At 36.3% G+C, this 21,375-nt stretch overlaps 1 protein-coding gene across 1 annotated transcript in view; it reads left to right on the top strand.

The window, feature by feature from the left end:
• TTC6 (tetratricopeptide repeat domain 6) overlaps positions 1-21,375 on the top strand; it is a 184,353-nt gene that overhangs the window by 83,496 nt on the left and 79,482 nt on the right. Inside the window, exons 8-9 of the mRNA XM_077769243.1 lie at positions 10,698-10,839; positions 19,564-19,668. Coding sequence (XP_077625369.1) covers positions 10,698-10,839; positions 19,564-19,668 — 247 coding nt within the window. The remainder of the gene's footprint in view (positions 1-10,697; positions 10,840-19,563; positions 19,669-21,375) is intronic.

Below are 21,375 nucleotides of genomic sequence, written 5' to 3'. Positions count from 1 at the left end.
TTTTTATATTAAAGATTTTAATTATTTGTTATGTATAGTAGACATTTTCTTTTACTTTGTTGTCTGCTTTCTATTTTTGTTATGGTGTTTTATGCTACCCAGACGGTTTAATTTTTATGTAGTAAAAACTAGCAGTCATTCTAGCATGCCTTCTGGTCTTGGTGTTATTCTTAGAAATGGCTTTTCTACACTTAACATTTAAATGTATTTTCTCATATTTTCTTCTAGTTATTTTATAGCTTTCTTTGATCCATCTGTAATTAACTTGATGTGAAGAATAAGCATTATTCTCCCCCCCAAGTGACTAGCCAATTGCATACTATCATTATTGCCAACAAATCCTCTTTCCTCACTATTTTGAAATGCCAGCTCCTCATACCTTAAATTCCAATGTGTTATTGAGTCTATTTATGGACTTATGTCCTATTTCACTGACTTGTCTATGTAAAATTGCTTGTGTATTTTGTTGATCCACCATCAATAAAGAGAGAGTTGGCAAAAAATGCTGTCTTACAGACATTGGCTGACCTTCTTAAGTCAGGTTCACCTTACAGCCAGCTTCCTGGTGGTAAGCAGTGCTTAGGCTATAGATCCCAGACCTAACCCTCCACTTGGCTTCACATTACAAAAGAAATTCTTAATCTCATTTTGAAGAAATGTGGACAGATTGTTAGCTCCATATATTAAAATAGTGGCAACTGCAGTAATTAGAAAACCAGAAGTTAAGTGTCAGAATTTAATGTTTATTTTCAAAATAATTAGAAAAAATAATTATTATTTATTATTGTTATAAAATAATAATAAAGACAATACTTGAGCAAAAATGAAAAATATGCAAGAAAATGCAAAAAAATACCCCATGATTATCCAAAATCTTGCTATCAGATGCTAAAGGAGACTTGAGACAAATTTTTATCCAAAGATAATACTATTTACATTTTCAAATATATGATTCTAGGCTTTTCTGTATGAAAATAAATAACATAGAACAAAACTGGGATAATGCTGTGTACATGCTTTGTGACCTGATTTGTTTTAACTGCATTGTAATTATCTTTCCATGTCAAGAAATACAGATTTGAATAATCACTTAAATCAATCAGCAGATATTTTTTGTGTACCTCCTGTGTGGCAGGCATAGAGTTAGGCACTTGGGAAGTACCTGCTGGCAAGAGAAGCATAGTCCCTGCCCTTAGGGAATGTGGAGATTGACAGAGAAGAAAGGTGGTAAATTACTTACCATGAATGTGATAATGTGCAGAATGTGCAGAAGTGCAGGGTGCTGTGGAAACCGGAAGAAGATTTCCTGATCATCTTGGAAGGTTTGAGGAATTGATATTTAAATAGCGGCCTGAGAGTGAATATACATCACTTGGAACTTGTTAGAAATGCAGGTGATTTGAATGCACATTGGAATTTGAGAGTCCCAGCTCTGGACAGTTGGAACTCATTTAAGAATTGGAAAGAAGCAGCATTGGAGAATGGGAGGAACAGTGATGCAGTGGAGGCTGAGTGGAGGCATGAATCAGATCATGTAGGATTTTACAGATACCCTGCATGTGTGTGTGAGGGCATGTATATGAGGCTTTGGGGGAGAGATTCTTATTCATAGTGTATTGGGAAGCCATTGATAGGGTTTTTTGTGGAAGAATGACATGATCAGATTTGCTATAAGATATCACAGTCCTCATCATGACTTTTTAGTAGCATTTGGCACAGTTGCATTATTAACTCTTTCTTAAAACCCTTTAATCTCTTGACCTTTGGGACTATACTCTGTTTTGGTTCTCTTTCTGCCTTCCTGACTATGCCTTCTCAAGTCTTCTTTGTTGGTGTCTCCTCATCTTTTGATTTCAAAACATTGGAGTGCCCAAACTTATACTGATACCTCTTTTCTCCCATACTTACCAAAGTGATCTTATCCAAGACCATGGCTTTAAATATCATCTATATGCTGATGACTATAATTTACTAAATACACACAGAAGTATGTTCATTGTCCTTATAATAACTAAAAACTGGAAACAACTTAGGTGTTTATCAATAGAAGATTTTTTTATGGTGCATCCAGTGAAGGGATGCATTGCAATCATGACTAAGAATGAGGTAGTGTTTCGTGCACTGACAGGAGGTAGAACTAAATAAACAGATATGTGAATATATACACATTTCTGTGTGTGTGTGGAAGAAAATTCAAGAAATTGTTAATCGTGGTTCTTTTGTTTTCATTATAGATTATATACTAATTCCATAAAAAGTGAAACTTCACTTTGTCCTATTTTTTGTTTTATTTATATGGTATATGTTTGTGTTTTAAAAAAATCTTTCTTAGTTATGTTGCTTGTCGACTGCATAGACTAGAATATTTTTAAGCCAATCAAATTTTTTTCTTATAATAGGTTGGATCACCCCATATGCATTTATTGCCCTGTCAGTTACACTTGATATTTTTTTGTCATCTTTATATTCTCTTATTTTAGTTCTTTGCTATTTCCTATAATCTGTCATATTTGCCAACATTTATCTATGTATTTATTGTTTGTATTATTATCTGATATATGATGTTATGAAATAGAAACTTGAAGCCAGCCTGTTTTTATTTTATTTGCAAGTAATCTGTTTCTTCTCCACTCCTCCTAGATGCTTGTAGGACTTTAAGTTTTGCCTTAAATAATGTCACTAGCACATGTTTGGGAATGTTTTGTTATTTTTTAAAATAAAGTTTAAAAAATTTTTAAGTTTTTATTTATTTATTTTGAAAGAGAAAGAGCACGTGCATGTGTCTGAGCAGGGAAGGGGCAAAAAGAGAGAGAAAGAATCCCAAACAGGCTCTGTTCCATGCTGATCTCCATGACTGTCAGATTATGACGTGAACTGAAATCAAAAGTTGGTCAACTCAATTGCCTGAGCCCTGGAGTCTGGAGCAGATTGCTTTTTTTTAAAATGTTATTTATTTGGTGGGGCACAGAGTGCAGGCACACATGCGCAAGTGGAGGAGGGGCAGAGAGCAAGGAGCAAGAGAATCCCAGAGCAGCCTCCAGCACTTTAAGCTCAGAGACTGATTTGGGGCTTGTACTCACAAACGGTGAGATCATGACCTGAGCCAAAATCAAGAGTCAGAGGCTTAACCCTCTGAGCCATGCAGTCACCAGGGTTGGATTGCTTTTTAATTAATTTTTAATATGCAAATATAGCTCTTCAGTCTAGGACTTTTTCTGTTATATTTTATGTAGTATTTTTATTCTATTTGGTGCTTTTCTTCAGAAATATCAATTAGCCATATGTTGGATTTTTATGGTCTATCATCTACATTTATCATCACTGTGCTTACATTCATCTCTCAAACCTTTGTTCCTTATCAGTTGCTTCATTTTTCTGAGATATAAGTTTAAAAATTTTCTTCTAACTACCATTTTAACACTGATACAGCATTTTTCTTTTTTCTTAATTACATCAGTCTCTTAAGAAAAATCTAAGTTTTTTGTCTTATATGAACTTTTTGTTACATGTTTCATCAAACCATTTAAAAAGTTTCCTTGACAGATTTTTGTCAACAAAGCAAACTATTTCTAAAATATTTTTTGAGTTCTATAATAATTTTTTTTAAAAGGATGTTCTTCATATACCTTCTGGATGCCACATTTCTTATACTTTGCAGACTTCTTTGTAGAACTCATATTTGATTTTTCTATGTACTCATTTTGAATGAAGATATGTCATTTCTGGTTGCCCAAAGTTAATATCAGATAGATTTACCTGGCATTTCTTGACTGCTCTTTTTGGAGGCATTAGAATACTATGTTTAAGTATGTATGTATGCATGTATGTGTATGTATTGAGACAGAGCGCATGCAGTTGGGGGAGGGGCAGAGAGAGAGGGGAAGAATTCCAAGCAGGATCTGCGCTGTCAGTGCAGAACTGGATGTGGGGGCTCAGACTCCTAAACTGTGAGATCCTGACCTGAGCCGAAATCAAGAGTTGGATGCTTAACTCACTGAGCCACCCAGCTGCCCCTAGAATACTATATTTAGATGTTAAGGCACCAGAAGATTCAGGTTTATATTACTAATTTACTCATTCAGAATCTTGAAAGGTGTTGGGGGTGGGATGGATTAGGTTCTGAGAATTTTGCCCCTACACATTTTCTCTGTGATTGTTAAGACTATTATACCAGAGGCTGACCTTTTTCAATGGTTTTTTATATGATAAAGATTATCCTAGGCTTTTTTTTTCTGTGCGTGCACATATATTACATATATATCTTACAAAAATGATATTAAGGGTGTTTCCTAGTTTATATTTGTTGTTTTGAGGATTTTTACTATAAAACTGAAGTACAGGCACATGGGTAATTATTTTGACTTACTGTCTCTACTACCTATAGTTGACAAATCAACAATATAAAGTGTGCTTGCATCTTAAAGATTTTTTTGGATCTTCTAAATATTGTGATATTTGAATATGAAAATGGAAAATTATGTAATAGAAAATGCATTGAGGCGCATTTATTATATAATTTAGTATTAACAACAACTCTATGTAAACAGATAAAATCATTCCATTTCCCAAGTAAAGAAAATGTAGTTCAAAGATTAGGTGTAGGTGACTAGTTCATGTATATAGGGCTGGTAAAAGCCAGATTCAGACCTAGATATCTTTGATTCTAAATGTCATTTCCATTATATTCCACTTCTCTGTGAACTTGTGAAGACCCTCTCATTTTTTTCTTTTCAGGCTTCATTCTGAATACTTGTTCTCATCTTGTTTTCAGAACCAATCTTGATATGAGGAAAAATCTGAGGAGCTCTCGTTGAATATGAGACATGCATATTTTATTTACCCTTGGTGTTTTGTTATTTGATCCATTGTGACCCAATATTGGAAGCAGGGCTTCTGCTTCTTTTAGGGTAGATGTTCTTATATTGCTTGTTCCCTCTTAAGAACTGAAATCTTGTTTCTGAGTACTAGGCCAGGGCTGGGACCTTGCTAAATATGGTAGACTTCCCTGATGTTAATTACTTAATTACTTGTAGCATTCACTGAATACTCCCTCGTTTTGTTTTCCCCATTACTGTGCTCCCCACTAGAATGAGCTATCATCCCATCATGCTAGAACTTTCTGATACTAATTCTAATACAGTACCACCTGTGGTCTGTCATACTACATTTGGAATATTGTGTTTTATCTTCTGTTGTATGTTTCTTTCCACTGTGGGCATCTGGAACTCACTTTCCCCCGACTGTGCCTCATTTCCTGCATTGTCTTCCATTCCTCAGAGGTTAAATCTTATCCTGGCCCCACCCCCATCCCTTACTTGGCTTGTTCCTTGCTATGTAATCCAGGCAATGACCCAAGATATTATGCCAAAGCACTTAAGACTTAATCCCTGTCTGAGGTCTAGCTGGGCATATGTCACAGAAGCACGTGTTTTAGAGCCATGAGAGGATCTTACCCTTCTCTTAGCCTAACCTTCTCATATTTATGGATGAGGAGACTGAGGGTAAATTTTGCAGTGCGAATCACAGTTGGTGACAGAGTTAGAAGTAGAATAAATAGTAACCTCAATTAAATTTCTTTTATATCCATTTTTTAACAAATACCCCTTATACCTAAGGAAGCTTTCAGCATATTTAAAAAATATATAGATTGAAATGACAGAAGTCATTTTGCTATGCACTATAAATGTTTAATAAGATATTAGATTAGTGTATTTTTAATTCTATATAGATATATAAAAACAGGAATTACTTGGACATTTATCTGATTTCATAACTGTCAATATGTGAAAACTGAAATTTTTTTAAAGCAAAGCAATGTCATTCCACCAGATGTCACTGTTTGCATGTAACAATGAAGTTACAATGATTAAAAATAAAATCCCCCATTTCCTAATCATTATTTTGTAAAAAATTAAAATCTATATAGCTATACTCTAGATTTATTATTTTATTAATATTATATTCCCTCAATTTTTAAAAAGTTTTCAAAGTGTTCATTACCTCTGCCGTAGATTTTGAAGACTATAGTAAAGAAAATTATTTGTCATCTTTAGAAGATGAACTCCTAAAGTCTTTTCTAGATCTAGGAGTTTGCTTTTCAAACAACAGTCTTTGTAAGTTACTATTTTCTAAATAATAGATTGTGACCCAATAACAGGTTGTGAAATCAATTCAGCGGCTTGCTACAAGCACTTAAAAGTGTTGTGTGGAATAGAATACTCTATTGCAGATATTTTTGTGGCAAAACTTTTGCACATGAGCACTCTTAAAATATCCCTGTACACATCTTCTTTGAGTTGTACAAAAGTGACTGTGAGCTCCATCCTGTCCCAGGCTTTGTACCCCAAGGAGCAAGATAAGTTGGTTAAGGAAAGCAAAGATGTGCTGGGGGAATTTCTTTGTTAGAGCCACATCAAAGAGGAGGGGAAGAGTGCTGGAGGGAGAACCCTTCTTTATGCTTCAGAAGATAGAGCTTATGTTCTCTTTTATGTAACTCAAAGAATATGTATGCAGATATTTTTTAAATATTTATTTTGGGGAGACAGAGTGCAAGCAGGGGAGGGGCAGAGAGAGAGAGGGAGACACAGAATCTGAAGCAGGCTCCAGGCTCCAGGTTCTGAGCTGTCAGCACCAAGCCTGACACAGGGCTCGAACCCATCAAGGACTGGATCATGACCTGGGCCAAAGTTGGATGCTTAACCAACTGAGCCACCTGGGCGCCCCTGTATGCAGAGATTTTTTAAAGAGTGCTTATAGGTTAGAGCAAATGTTTTCTAAGCTTCTTTGATAGCAACCTACAATAAGAAATATATTTTATATCACTGGCCCATGGGGGACAAGAAAAGAAACATAACTCACTCTGAGAGGTGGGCACATTTCCTTCATTTAATATCCTCAATGATAATAGCAATAATAATTGAATACCCATCACTTACAATTACTTAATAATTGAACATATACTATGTGCCATCTCTCATATATATTATTTCTAGGCATTAGACCCTGAAAGACCTGATCGCTGTTGCTATGGACAGATGAAGAAACTGAGACCTAGGAGGGAAAAGCGACCTACCCCACTTGTGAATTAGAATCTCTAGAGGAGGGATCTGGGAAGCTATAGATTTGACAAGCTCACAAGATATTCTTTTTTTTTTTTTAATGTTTTATTTATTTCTAGGAGAGAGAGAGAGAGACAGCATGAGAAGGGGAGGGTCAGAGAGAGAGGGAGATACAGACGCTGAAATAGGCTCCAGGCTCTGAGCTGGCAGTCAGCACAGAGCCCGACGCGGGGCTCGAACCCACGAACCGCGAGATCATGACCTAAGCGAAAGTCGGAAGCTTAACTGACTAAGCCACCCAGGCGCCCATCCCAGGATATTCTTATAATCAGGATGTTTTAGGAAAGATTGTAGTACATTAGTGGTTTACAGTGTACATCAGGATCATCTGCAGGGCTAGTTAAAACAGATGACTGGGTCCTACCCTGAGATTCTGATTTGTTAGGTATAATGGGGGGGGGGGGGTCAGGAATTTGCATTTTCTAGCAAGTTTGTATGTGATTTTAATGATGCTGGCTAGGGACCGTGCTTTGAGAATCACTGCGATACATCATGCTACCTGTGATTCTCAGTTCCCTGGGACAGAGTCTAGGACTGGCTTTGGCTGTGAGACTTTTCTTGCTGAGCCAAAATACAACAATATGTATTCAGTATGTACTGCGTTTGCATCACAGAAGATAGAAAATGAGTAAGAATCACTTTTCTCTTCCAACTAGTCTATGTCTACTGTGAAAAAGATACAAAGAATAAAAAATAGTATATTCTACCATGAAAGATCTGATCAAATGCAGCAGAAAAACTAGGGAAGCAAAGATAAATTTTGACTGGGTAGAGGGGGATCTATAAAGGTTTCAGCGAGGGAGTTGCAGTCTGAAAGTCCTTCATTATTTTCATAGCCACACTGTATTGTAATTTGGTTTGCCAGTCTTCCCTATTGTCCCTAAGTAATTTCGGCACCTTGGGCACCTTTTGCATAGTGAATTAGGTTGGGCCAGGAGTTAGGGGAGGGCGGTAGGATCGACAAGTAGATGGTATCCAGACTGCGGAGGACCCTGAATGTGAGGCCCAGGAGCTTGGGTCTATACAGTGCGTGTAGTCATTAAAGTATTTGGAAAGGGGGTGAGTGATGACACCTCTGGCAGGGTATCTAGTAAGGTAGATACGGTAGTAAGTCAGGGTATATAGTATGGATTGGGGGAGGGAAGGTCTAGAGGTGAGGGGCCAGCAAAGATGATATCATAGGACTCAGATGAGAGAAAATGCAGTGGACAGGAGGGACACCATGAAAGAACCAGTAATTACTGGAGCAGAACCAGTAATTACTGCTGGGAATGAGGGAGAGATTGGATATGAAGAGATTTTCAGTTTGAAACGGAGTTGTCCAAAAGAGAGAACTTCTAGAAAGGATTAGCTCTTCTCTCTGGACATAAAGAAGGAAGAAGGGAAAGTCTGGAGAAAGATTTCCAAGTAATTGATTCATCTTTGTCAGACAGGAACAGTTGCTAATCTTGGATAGCCTTTCACTTAGATCCTCTATACATGTCTACTTCTTTCATTTTCCTTCCCACGAACCAGAATGTCAGTTCCGTTAGTGCACATTTGGAATGTGAAAAGGCAGTAAGTTGGGAATTTCTACCTGTTTTTGGTTTAGAGCTAGATAAAAATACAGCATTGCCTTAAGGTGGCTTCTTATGTCACACCTGTCCTTCGTGATCTTAGAAATACTTTACTGATCTTGATATATGTAGTCTCTTGGCTCAGTATTGCAGCCAATAGACTTCACCCTGTTCTTTGTTATTTCTATGCATATTATTCAGGATTCAGTTGAAGAAAACAAATATTTTTTGTTATTTTAAGCAAAAAAAGAGTTAGTAATTAGAATTCAATGCTTATAAAACCAATGGAAAGATTGGGAAAGTGGGCTGTAGGCAGGGAGGGTTTCTGGAGATGGGAGATGGCGCACAGCATGCTTAAATGGCTGCTAAGGGAGCTGCTGCTTCTCCATGGTCAGGAAGGTAGTAAATCTGGAAGCCAGTACTGGCAACCTACCACCTTTGCTGTGATTCAGGGATCTGGTGGCCTCCACTGTTATAGCTTTTGACTCTAAAACCACAGTATGTCTGTTTGATATGCTCACTGATGACCACTGCACCCCCCCAAAACCAAAAAGCACCCTGCAAACGAAGTACTATTAACTGAAATACTGCTACAGTAGAACTCAGTGTTGCCATGACTACTAACAAAAACATCAGAACCTTCTGCTTTCCAAATTGTATGTTGAGTGCATCTTATTAGTGGGTCCTAACTCACATCTAGGACACTGGCTGCAAGAGAGTTTTACCTCTTCATCCTCTGTAGTTCAGGAAAGCACATTAGAAGGAGGAAAATTGGGTGTTGAGTGGCAGTCAACCAATATTCACCATATTGGCAGTTGAACTTTATCTTCTCTTTGAATTCAAATATTTGACTAGTTGAGATACCAGGCTTTTCTCCATGACTCTGCTTTGCCAAGCCCTATCTCCATGAGGCTAGCTTTGGGTGTACCTGTTTTTTTAAGAGCTGGTATGATAGAGTCTGAAGGTTTCAACATATTATATTATTAAGTAACTAAAATGAATTGGGTGGTTTGTGAACTTGTAATCTTCATATTTGATGACTCATAAAGTGATTGCCTATTCATATAATATCAAAAAATTAGAACATTGGCTCTAAGTACTTCCATGTAAAATTGATATAGTTATAGTCTGTGCAGGCTCATTTTATATTCATTTTATAGTTATTTTACAGTAATTATAAAAATTAGTACTAATTAATACAAAATTAAAGTATTTTTAAGCAGTCCATAAATTAGTCATTAGTGACACATCTTGCCTTCAAATTTTCATTTAGCTTGTTTCTTTGACTTAATTAAGACTTTTGTTTATAATTTTTTACCATATATATATATGTAGTTTGTAGCCTAGAAGGGAAGACTTAATGCCATAGATTTTTTGTTCATCCTGGCAAGATGTAAATCAAAAGAGACAACTTTAACGTGAGAAGGCAGTTCTTGGGCTGACACTTTACCTCATTCTTTTTTTTTTTTTCAATGTTTTTTACTTATTTCTAGGAGAGAGAGAGAGACAGCGTGAGCAGGGGAGGGTCAGAGAGAGAGGGAGTCACAGACTGAAACAGGCTCCAGGCTCTGAGCTGGCAGTTAGCACAGAGCCCGATGTGGGGCACGAACCCACGAAGCGCGAGATCATGACCTAAGCGAAAGTCGGACGCTTAACCGACTGAGCCACCCAGGCGCCCCCACTTTACCTCATTCTAAGAAATGAGACCATTTCCTGTGGGCTTGGAGTGGGGAGCCAGTTAACAATCAGAAGGTAGAGACCTTTTTACCTCTTTTGTAATCAGGCTTTTACAGGATGAATTTATTATTCCAATACAGTAAAACCATCGTGAAGGTTACTTTTAAAATATATACAGAACCACAGAAAAATTATTTTGAATTATTTCCCATTACTGATGATCTGACTTCTGCACAATTTCTGCTTATTACAGATATCTAATGTCATTGTGTTTATTTCAGCAGAGATAAGAAGTGAGACTCCTCAGTGACTTAAAAACCAATGTATTGTTTTTATCATACTGTAGAATACTGCAGGGACATCCTGTTGTGGATGATAATCAAGAATATGTTGCAGGACTTCCAACACCACCAGTGGTACTACCTGATTTGGCACAAGGAAGTAGACAGCGAGCTCAGAAACCATACCTACAACTCTTGGGAGAGGAAGTAAGAGCTTACTTTAATAATACTTTTCTCTACCTCACAGCTCTCAAACCTCTTGGTTTTGGACCCTTTTTATAATCTTAAGAATTTTTGAGGACCTCAATAATTATTTATGTGAGTTATATCTATTGACATTTACAAATGTTGGGAATTGGGGCACCTGGGTGGCTCAGTTGGTTCAGCGTCTGACTTCAAGTTCAGGCCATGATCTCACAGTTCATGAGTTCCAGCCCCGCATCAAGCTGTCAGTGCAGAGCTTGCTTTGGATCCTCTTTTCCCCCTCTCTCCCTGTGCCCCTCCCCTGCTTGCTTTCTCTTCCTCCCTCTCAAAAATAAATAAACTTGAAAAACAAACAAACAAAAATCAAATGTTGGGAATTAAAACTGAGAAAATGCTGAATGTTTATTTTTTATTTATTAAAAATAACACAAATGGGGTACCTGGATGGCTCAGTTGGTTAAACGTCCGACTTTGGCTCAGGTCATGATCTCATTGTGTGGTCCATGAGTTCTAGACCCGCATCAGGCTCTGTGCTGACAGCTCAGAGCCTGGAGCCTACTTTGGATTATGTGTCTCCCTCTCTTTCTGCTCCTCCCTCACTCACACTCTGTCTCTCAAAAATGAATAAACATTTAAAAAGAAATAAAAAATACTAATAAAATAACATGTTAACATAAAATGCATTTTTTATGAAAAATAATTATATTTTTGAAAACAAAATTTTAATGAGAAAAATAGGGTTGCTTTACATGTTTTGCAATGTTTTTAATGTGTAGCTTGCTGGTAGACAGCTGGATTCTCATGGCTGCTTCTGTGTTCAATTTTGTGGTTGCTTGTTTTGGTTGAAAAGTATGAGGATAATTCTGGTCTCACACAGATATGTAGTTGGAAAATAGTATTTTAAAATATTTTTTAACATAATTATGGATATTTTTCTTTGATAATATGCCAAAACTTAAAGTGATAGTTTCTTGAAAGTTATTGCAAGATCTATACTTCTAGGAAAGGTGGAGAAAAAGTACTTTACTCTTTCTTATTCTTTCTGCTAAGTACAACTAAAATTGCTGGATGTTAGACACATAAAAGGGTCTTTAAAGTGGAGAGAAAGGCACATAACTAGAAACATTGGCACCCAAGAAATGACATGGTCATGAGTTAGTTCCTTGAGTTTTCTTTTTTGCTTCATGTATACTAGACTTGGTACTGAAAAAGCTGTTAATCTAGAAACAAAAATAGGCAAAGGAAAAAAAGTTCCAACAAAAGTCTGCTTTCTTTAGCCAAAGAACCAGAAAGGGGCAGACCTTGAAGGACAGAAAATTTTTAGACAGTAACTGCTTTATTCCAGTTAAACACCAAAGAAAAAACAGTGGCCCTACCCACTACCCTTGAAAGCCTATTGGGAAATTGAAACTCAACTCTTGCCAGAGTATAATGAGGCACTCTTACACCCCTGCCAGGGGCGTATCAAAGAAGACTGAATGTGGAGCTGGGGCTTTAATCTTATCAGAGTGTTAAAGAGATCCCCCTCCGTGTTGTCACTTGAAACCACATGGGGATCTTGGACTTCTATCCCCAGTTATCAGTAATGACCACACTTCCCCTTCCCCACTGTGCTGGTATCAGAAGAAGCCTAGTGGAGTGCCAGCTAAAATAGAAAGATTAAATAAGATCAAGAGTCTTGACAATAATAAGTCTTGGAATAAACAGTTCTGAAACATGTAAGGAACCACAAAAGATACTGAATGGCCAAAGCAATCTTGAGAAGGAAGAACAAAGCTCGAGGCATCATGCTCCCTGATTCCAAACTGTATTTTAAAGTTATAGTAATCAAAACAGTATGGTAATACTGGTGCCTGTGTAGCTCAGTTGGTTAAGCACTGGACTTCAGCTCAGGTCATGATCTCATGGTTTATGAATTTGAGCCCCATATAGGGCTCTGCACTGACAGTGTGCAGTCTGCTTGTGATTTTTCTCTCTCTCCTCCCTCTTTCTCTCCACTCAAAATAAATAAATAAACTTAAAAACAAAAAACAATATGGTATTTCCATTAAAAACAGACACATATATCAATGGAGCAGAATAGAGAGCCTAGAAATAAACCCACACGTATATGGCCAATTAATTTATGACAAAGGAGCCAAGAATATACAGTCGGAAAAGGTCAATCTCTTCAATAAGTGATGTTAAGAAAGCTGGACAGCCACACGCAAAAGAATGAAACCAGACCATTATCTTACACTGTGCACAAAAATTAACTAAAAATGGATTAATGACTTTAGTGTAAAATCTGAAACCATAAAACTCCCAGAAGAAAGCGGGTGGTAAGCTCCTTAACATTGGTCTTGGTAATTAATGATTCTTTGGATTTGACACCAAAAGCAAAGGCAACAGAATCAAAAGTGAACAAATAGGAGTATATCAAGCTAAATATCTTCTGTACCGCAAAAGAAGCTATCTCCTACAGACTGGAAGAATATGTTCATAAATAATATATCTGATAAGGTATTAATATCTAAAATATATAAAAAACTCATACAACTTAAAAACAATTCAATTAAAAAATGGGCAGAGGATCTGAATAGAGATTTTTCCAGGAAAGATACAGATGGCCTACAGCTACATGAAAAGATGCTCAAGATCACTAATCATCAGGGGCGCCTGGGTGGCTTAGTCGGTTAAGCGTCCGACTTTCGCTTAGGTCATGATCTCGCGGTTCGTGGGTTCGAGCCCCGCGTCGGGCTCTGTGCTGACTGCCAGCTCAGAGCCTGGAGCCTGTTTCAGTCTGTGACTCCCTCTCTCTCTGACCCTCCCCTGCACACGCTGTCTCTCTCTCTCCTAGAAATAAATAAATAAATAAAAAATATTAAAAAAAAAAAAGATCACTAATCATCAGGGAGATGCAAATCAAAACCGCAATGAAATATCACCTCACACCTTTTAGAGTGGCTATCATCCAAAGGACAAGAAATAACAAGTGTTGATGAAGATGTGGAGAATAGGGAATCCTTGTGCTCTTTGAGTAGGATTGTAAGTTGCTACAGCCACTGTGTAAAACAGGTTCCTTAAAAAATTAAAAATAGAACTACCAAATGATCAAACAATCCCAACTTCTGGATATTTGTCCAAAGAAAATGAAAACACTTAAGTTGAAAAGTTATATGCAACCACCCCCATGTTTCTTGCAACACTGTTTATAAAAGCCAAGATATGGAAACAATGTAAGTGTCCACTGATGGATGAATGGATAAAGAAAATGTGACACAGACACGTGTGCGCACACACACACACACACACACACACAGAGGATTATTCAACCATGAACAAGAATGAAATCTTGCCATTTGTGACAACATGGATGGAACTTGAAGGCATTGTGCTAAGTGAAATAAGCCATACAGAGAAAGAAAAATGATCCTGCTTATATGTAGAATCTAAAAGCAACCCTCCCCACCAAACTCCAAAAAACCAAGCTCATAGATATAGAGAACAGATTGGTGGTTGCCAGAGGTGAAGGGTGGGGAGGTGGGTGAAATGGGTAAGGGGAATCAAAAGCTACAAACTGCTAGCTTTAAAGTAAATAAGTTGTAGGGATATAATGTACAGCAGGAAGACTATAGTTAATTATACTGTATTGCATATTTGAATGTTACTAAGAGAGTAGATCTTAAGTTTCTTTTCACAAGAAAAGAAATTCTGTGACTATATATGGTGACGAATGTTAACTAGACTTATTGTGGTGATCATTTTGGAACATATACAAATATATCAAATCATTATATTGTATACCTGAAAACAATATAATGTTATATATCAATTGTACCTCAATAATCAAAATAAAACAAAGGAAATAGAAAGTCTTAGGAAAGAAATTGAAAATATAGGGAAGAAACAAAAAATCTGAGGATTAAAAACATAATAACTGAAATAAAAAGCTTAGTGGATGGGCTCAAAAATAGAATGGAGGAGGCAGGAACCAGTGAAGTTGAAGATAGAACAGTAGAATTTATCCAGTCTGAACAACAAAGAGAAATAGACTGAAAAAAATTTTACAGACTTGTGGGAACAGGTCCCTTGACCTGTGAGTATATTACAAAAGATCTAACATTTGTGTTATTGCAGTCCTGCAAGGAGAATAAAAAGAAGAGATAGAGGTGACTGAAAATGTGTAAGAAGAAATAATGGCTGAAAAACTCCAAATTTGGAAAAAATAACAAACATATTTAGGAGCCTGAGCAAACCCCAAGCAAGAAAAAACTAAAGAAATTCATACTAATCTCAGTAGTCAAACTTCTGAGAAATAATGACATAGAAAAAACCTTGAAAGCACCAAGAGAGAAACAATATGTTACCTATAGGAGAAAAACAATTTGAATGGCCGTGGATTTCTCATCAGAAACAATGGAGGCCAGAAATCAGCTTATATCCGGAGAAAATATCCGTTGGGAATGAAAGGGAATCAAGACATTTTTAGATGAAAGGAAACTAAGAGAATTTGTTGCTGGCAGATTTGCCCTTAAAAATGACTAGAGGAAGTTCTCTAACTAGGAAAAAATTGATGAAAAGAAGAACCTTGGAGTATCTAGAAGGAACAAAAGCATTTAAAGCAAAAATATGAGTAAATGCATTAGTTTTCTTCTCCTTTCTTCTCCTAAATTATATTTTGAGGATGAGTGGGATAGAAACTTGATTATGAATTCCTATGGAGGACAAATTAACCTGGCACCTGAAAACTCTGCTTTTCTCTGTTGGTCTAGGAAATGTGATCAGGTGTATGGAGTCTTTGAAGTATATCTGACTAGAAGTAAAAGTGGTCAAGACTCAGTGTCACTTTATAATTGTGGATCTTTATGTACTGTGTTTGGGTCTTAGACGTTTATTCTAAAATGTCTTTGTAACATCCACCCTCTAGGAGACGTCACTATTAAGGTTTCATAGTTAATGCTGCAGGGATGCTTGCGAGTTGAGTTTCTAAAATCATTTGAGTTCATTTTTCTGGTGAAAAATCTTTGGGAAAATGAATAATAGTCCAATGAAATATTATTAAAAGTCCATGGAAACATTAAAGAAAACATAATTACTAATAATTCAATGCAAACAGTTATTATTTTTAAAATCTTACCACATTTTCTTCAAGGTTTTGTAACAAATGCCTGATCAATTTTTATACCTCCAACTATTTTTTGAAATAAATTTAGTTTTTTGTTTGATTTAATTTTTATTATTTATTGATAATAAACTTCATTTTGTAGAATCGTTTTAGAATACAAAAAATTACAAAGACACTATGGAGGTTTCCCATATATTACACATCCTGTTTCCCCCATTAATAATATGATAATAGTGGGTTAATAGTGGCCCTAACAAGATATGTCCACGTCCTAACCCACAGTACCTGTGAATGTGACCTTATTTGGAAGTAGGATCTTTGCAAATATAATTCCGAATCCTGGGGTGAATCCTGGATTCAGGGTGGGCCCTAAATCCAATAAGACAGGGTCCTTATAAGAGGAAAATGCCTTTGACCACACAGACACACAGGGAAGAAGGCCATTTGGCAGTGGAGGTAGAGATTGGAAGGATGCATCTGCAAGCTAAGGAATGCCTGGGACTGGTGGCAACCACCAGAAGTTAGGAAGAGGCAAGGAAGGATTCTTGCCTAGAGCCTTCCAAAGGAGCCTGGAAAATAGCCACCCCTTGATTTTAGACTTCTAGTTTCCAGAACAATGAGAGAACACATTTCTGTTAGTTTAAACCACCAGTGGTACTTTGTTATGGCAGCCTCGGCAAACTAATACAGTTTACAGTACCATGAACCAGTATATATATACATTGTTATTAACTAAGGTCCATATTTTATTCAGACTTCTTTAGTTTTTATATAACATTCATTTTCTGTTCCAGAATCTCATCCAGGATACCACAATATATTTCTTTGTCATATACGTTAGTTTGCTCTTGGCTGTGACAGTTTATGAGACTTTGGGGGAGTGGTAGTAAGTCGTTAGGTATTTTGTAGAATGTACCTCCATTGGGATTTGCCTGGTGTAATTTTGGAAGAAAGACAACCAAGGTAAAGCACCATTTTGATTGCATTATATCAAAGGTACATATTATTAACGTGTGTTATGACTGTTGATGTTAGCTTTAATCATCTGAGGTAGAAACTTTGTCAAGTTTCTTCATTGTATGGTTTCCCCTTTTCCCCATTTTCATACTGTACTCTGGAAGGAAGCCACTTACGTTCAGCTCACACTTACAAATATAGAGCTATGCTCTCTTTGAGGCCAGAGTATAATAAAAACATTAATTTGTATTTGTACAGATTGTCTATTCTTCTCATTTATTTATTTACTCATTCAATTATTTATATCAGTATGACTCATGGATATTTATGTTGTACTTTGAGTTATAATCTAATACTACTTTATTATTGTTATTAATATTGGCATTTTATTAAGACATTTTGAGCTTTGGTTATTGAGAATTCCTTCAGTTGGCTCCTATGTCCCTTTGACACCATCCCCCATTATTGTGGGATTTTTTAAAACACTTTTTTTTAAAAAAACAGGCTCATCTTATATATTTCCTGCTCTAGTCCATAGAATCAGCCATTTCTTTTTTTTTAATGTTTATTTATTTATCTGAGAAGGAGACAGATGGACAGATAGAAAGCACAAGCGAGGGAGACGCAGAGAAGGAGGGAGAGAGAGAATTCCAAGCAGGCTTGGCGCTATCTCTGCAGAGCCCAATGTGGACCTTGATCTCATGAACTGCAAGACCATGACCTGAAGCCAAAATCAAGTTTCAGATGCTTAATCAGCTGAACCACCCAGGCACTCTAAGAATCTGCCATTTCAACCAGCCCCAGTTCCCTTTATTGAAGAACGTAATTAGAAAACAATAGCTAAACATTAGGTGTGCTTGTTGCTACTGGGGTATTATTGCTTCCAGGCCTTCTCAGCTGACACAGCAAGGAAATATGTATGCTGTACTAACTCCTGTAAATGTGTCTTTATGTCCCTGTCTGTGTCTAAATTAAACTAAACATGGGGTCACACTGATGTCTCCAACTTGAATCTATCACATGATTATTCTAACTTCCTCCCTTGCTTTTCTTTAAACTCTTAATCCAACAGGGACAACCCTGGCTGCTACCATCTTCCATCCATTCACTTAACTGTTCAACTCCAGTATAGAAGTATCAGAACTATTAACCCATTTCCTGTGGGATACAATTTCATCAACTAAGTACAGTGTTATGTATAATACCTTTTGCCTTTATTTGTATAAACTATACTCATTTCCAAAGTTACTAAGGTCAACAATTTTTTCCCCAACCCCCTTCAGTGAGGTTGTTTCATATATTTATAATACAGTTAAATTGTTTTGTTATATTCTGCATTCCATCCTGGGATCCCCTTAATTTCCTAAATGAGTTTCCTTCCCTTCCCTTCCCTTCCCTTCCCTTCCCTTCCCTTCCCTTCCCTTCCCTTTCCTTCCCTTTTTCCTTCCCTTTCCTTCCCTTTTTCCTTCCCTTCCCTTCCCTTGAGACAGAGAGAGAGAGAGAGAGAGAGAGAGAGAGGACACAGGAGAGAGAGAGAGGGCATGAGCATGGTAGAGGGGTAGAGGAAAAGAGAGAATCCCAAGTAGATTCCATGTCCAGCATGGAGCCCAAAGCAGGGCTCAATCCCATGAACTGTGAGAAAATGACCTGAGCTGAAATCAAGAGTCAGATGCTTAACTGACTGAGCCACCCATGTTCTCCCCTAAATAATTTTTTAAAATTTCTGTACACAAAGGTTCACTGTTTGTGCTCTAAGGGTTCAGTGGGTTTTGACAAATGCATCATGTTACATAGCCACATTTCTAGTATCATGCAGAATAGTTTCACTTCCCTAAAAATTCCCCTATGCCTCATTAAGTTTTATTTTGAAAAAGTTTGAATAAACAAACAAATATAGGAACCAAACTAACATACACCTGGTGACACTTTATCAAGAATTTGTGTTAAGTTTTTGTCATAATTGTTTCAGATTTTAAAAAATAAAATAAATTAAAAAAATAATAAGTCCCTTTGTACCTCTTTCTAATTATATTTCTCTTCCTCCTAACCCTATGGCAGTTAGTTATAATTGCGATCTTTCTAGTCCATGATTTTATACTTTATTGGATGTATATGTGACACTAAACAATAAATACTATAGTTCCGTGTGGTCTAGAGACTTTTATGTAGATGATACTTTCTAAAAGCTGCTTATTTTGCTGTCAGCACTATGCTTCTAAGATCTATCTATGGTTTATAATTTTTTAGCTTGGTTGGTCTTATAGTGTTATATAAATATGCCATATTTTATTAATTTGCTTCTCTATTAATGGACATGTAGACTGGGTTTTGTTCTTTGCTATTTCATTTGCTGTATAAACAACCCTGTACATATCTCTTCATGCACATGTGTAAGAATTTTCTTAGAGTATACAGTGGGAAGTGAAAATCGCTGGGTCATGTGGCATGTACATTTTCTATTTTACTAGAAACGGCCGGTTTGCTTCCAGTGTGGTTCTACTAGTTTGCCCACATCCTTGGCATCTGTTGGAATTGCCAACTCTACGTTTCTGCTAATGTAAAAATTACAGCAACTCATTATCTGGGCAACTAGAAACACTTTTGACAGGAGTTTGGGTTTTTATGCCAAAAATCATTTGTTTTATTTTATTTTATTTTCAAAGGTGTCTGCTTATCCAGGATGTACGAAGTTGTTTTGGAATCCAACTTCACCCAAATTCTCTGTTCCAGTATCTGTTATGAAGGAAATTCTATATCCAGAATATGAGGTAGCATGCTGAATGACTCTTCTCTCTTATTTTTACTGTTTAATAATTAAATTGTATAATTGATTGTGACATTAAATTTTACCTGACATTTGCTATGTAAATTGTCAGACAACTGTTGCCATAATTAAGAATGATTGGATGGTATTATAGTATTATACTTATCCATGTTACTTTAGACAGTTAAAAAGATTATTCTGCTTGCTTTTTTTTTCTTTTGTAATGTTTGTTTATTTTTGAGAAAGAGAGAGAGTGCGGGCAGGGGAGGGACAGAGAAAGAGGTGGAAAGAAGATCCAAAGCTGACTCTGTGCTGATAGCAGACAGCTTAATGCAGGGCTCAAACTCACAAACTGTGAGATCATGACCTGAGCCGAAGTCAGATGCTTAACCAACTGAGCCACGCAGGAGCCCCGATTGTTTTCTTTTTGAATACATATTTTATTTGACTGAGTTTCTAAGATATATGATTACTCGGGTTGTTTAAAAAATCTTTGTGTCATTTTCATTTACTTTTTAAAGTGCACTTTTAGTTAATTTAATACCACCCAATACAATTATGACTCTTTTTCTTCTTCCCTTAAAGAGTGTTTGTTTGCTCTCATATTATGTTATATTGATTATTTTAAAAATTAGAAAACTCAAGAGAAGTAAATCCAATTCAACTATTATTCTTCTCCCTCAAGACAATTACTGCCTGCTGTTTGGTACATTTTCTTTCATTATCAAAAATTCTTAAAAAAAATTCTTCCTCTTCTTTTCTTTCTCCTTTTCCTCCTTTTCTCCTTTCTTTTAATTTCTTTTCCTTTTAAAACAATTCTGTGATTAACATTATTGTGCATAAATTTTTAATAGTACTTAGGATTATTTTATTTGTGTGGGATTTAGTGCAGCTTACTAGAATTCATATCAGATCATGATAAAACAAAAAACTAAAGAAATCATGAGAAGAACATAAGAAGGGTATATTACCCTTCTTGTGTAATAGTCAGAGGTAAAATTACATTAAAAACTTTGTCCATATGTGATGTTACTTGAAATAGAATAATCATTTTATCGGGCTCTGTGCTGACAGCTGGCTCAGAGCCTGGAGCTTGTTTCAGATTCTGCGTCTCCCTCTCTCTCGGACCCTCCCCTGCTCACGCTGTCTCTGTCTCTCTCTCTCTCAGAAATAAATAAAACATTAAAAAAAATAATCATTTTACCTCTTAGCTTCCCCGCAACCAAGACAGGGATGAAATCACATTCATATTGGACCTATTCTGAATGTTAATATTGAAACATCTTTACATTTTTTAGGTTACTTGCTTATGGTGTATTATGCTGAAATATTATGTTGAATTCTGTTAGACAAATTTTATTTTTAATGTATACTCATGGTGAAATATATATGAAGTGCCTTTTTTTCTTTGTTGGACTCTCCTATCAGGTTTATTCTTGCTTTATAAAGTTAATTGGGTGGAATTTCATTTTTTAAAATGTTCTGAAATTGATATAGCATAAATATAAAAATTTGGAGGAACTCAGTGGAAACATCTGAACTGTTTGGGAAAGTATTTGTTTGACAATTAGAATTTTTTCTTTTCTATAATATTATACTCTATGTTAACTAATTAGAGTTTAAATAAAAACATAAAAAAAAGAAAAGTTCTATGGTTATTACTGCATTGAAACTACACTGAATATAACATGCTTTCAAGTAGCATCTTCTT

The sequence above is a fragment of the Crocuta crocuta genome, unplaced genomic scaffold (genome assembly GCF_008692635.1).
Source record: "Crocuta crocuta isolate KB4526 unplaced genomic scaffold, BGI_CrCroc_1.0 scaffold65, whole genome shotgun sequence".
NCBI lineage: Eukaryota > Metazoa > Chordata > Mammalia > Carnivora > Hyaenidae > Crocuta > Crocuta crocuta.
This window is presented reverse-complemented; position numbering and strand designations above follow the sequence as displayed.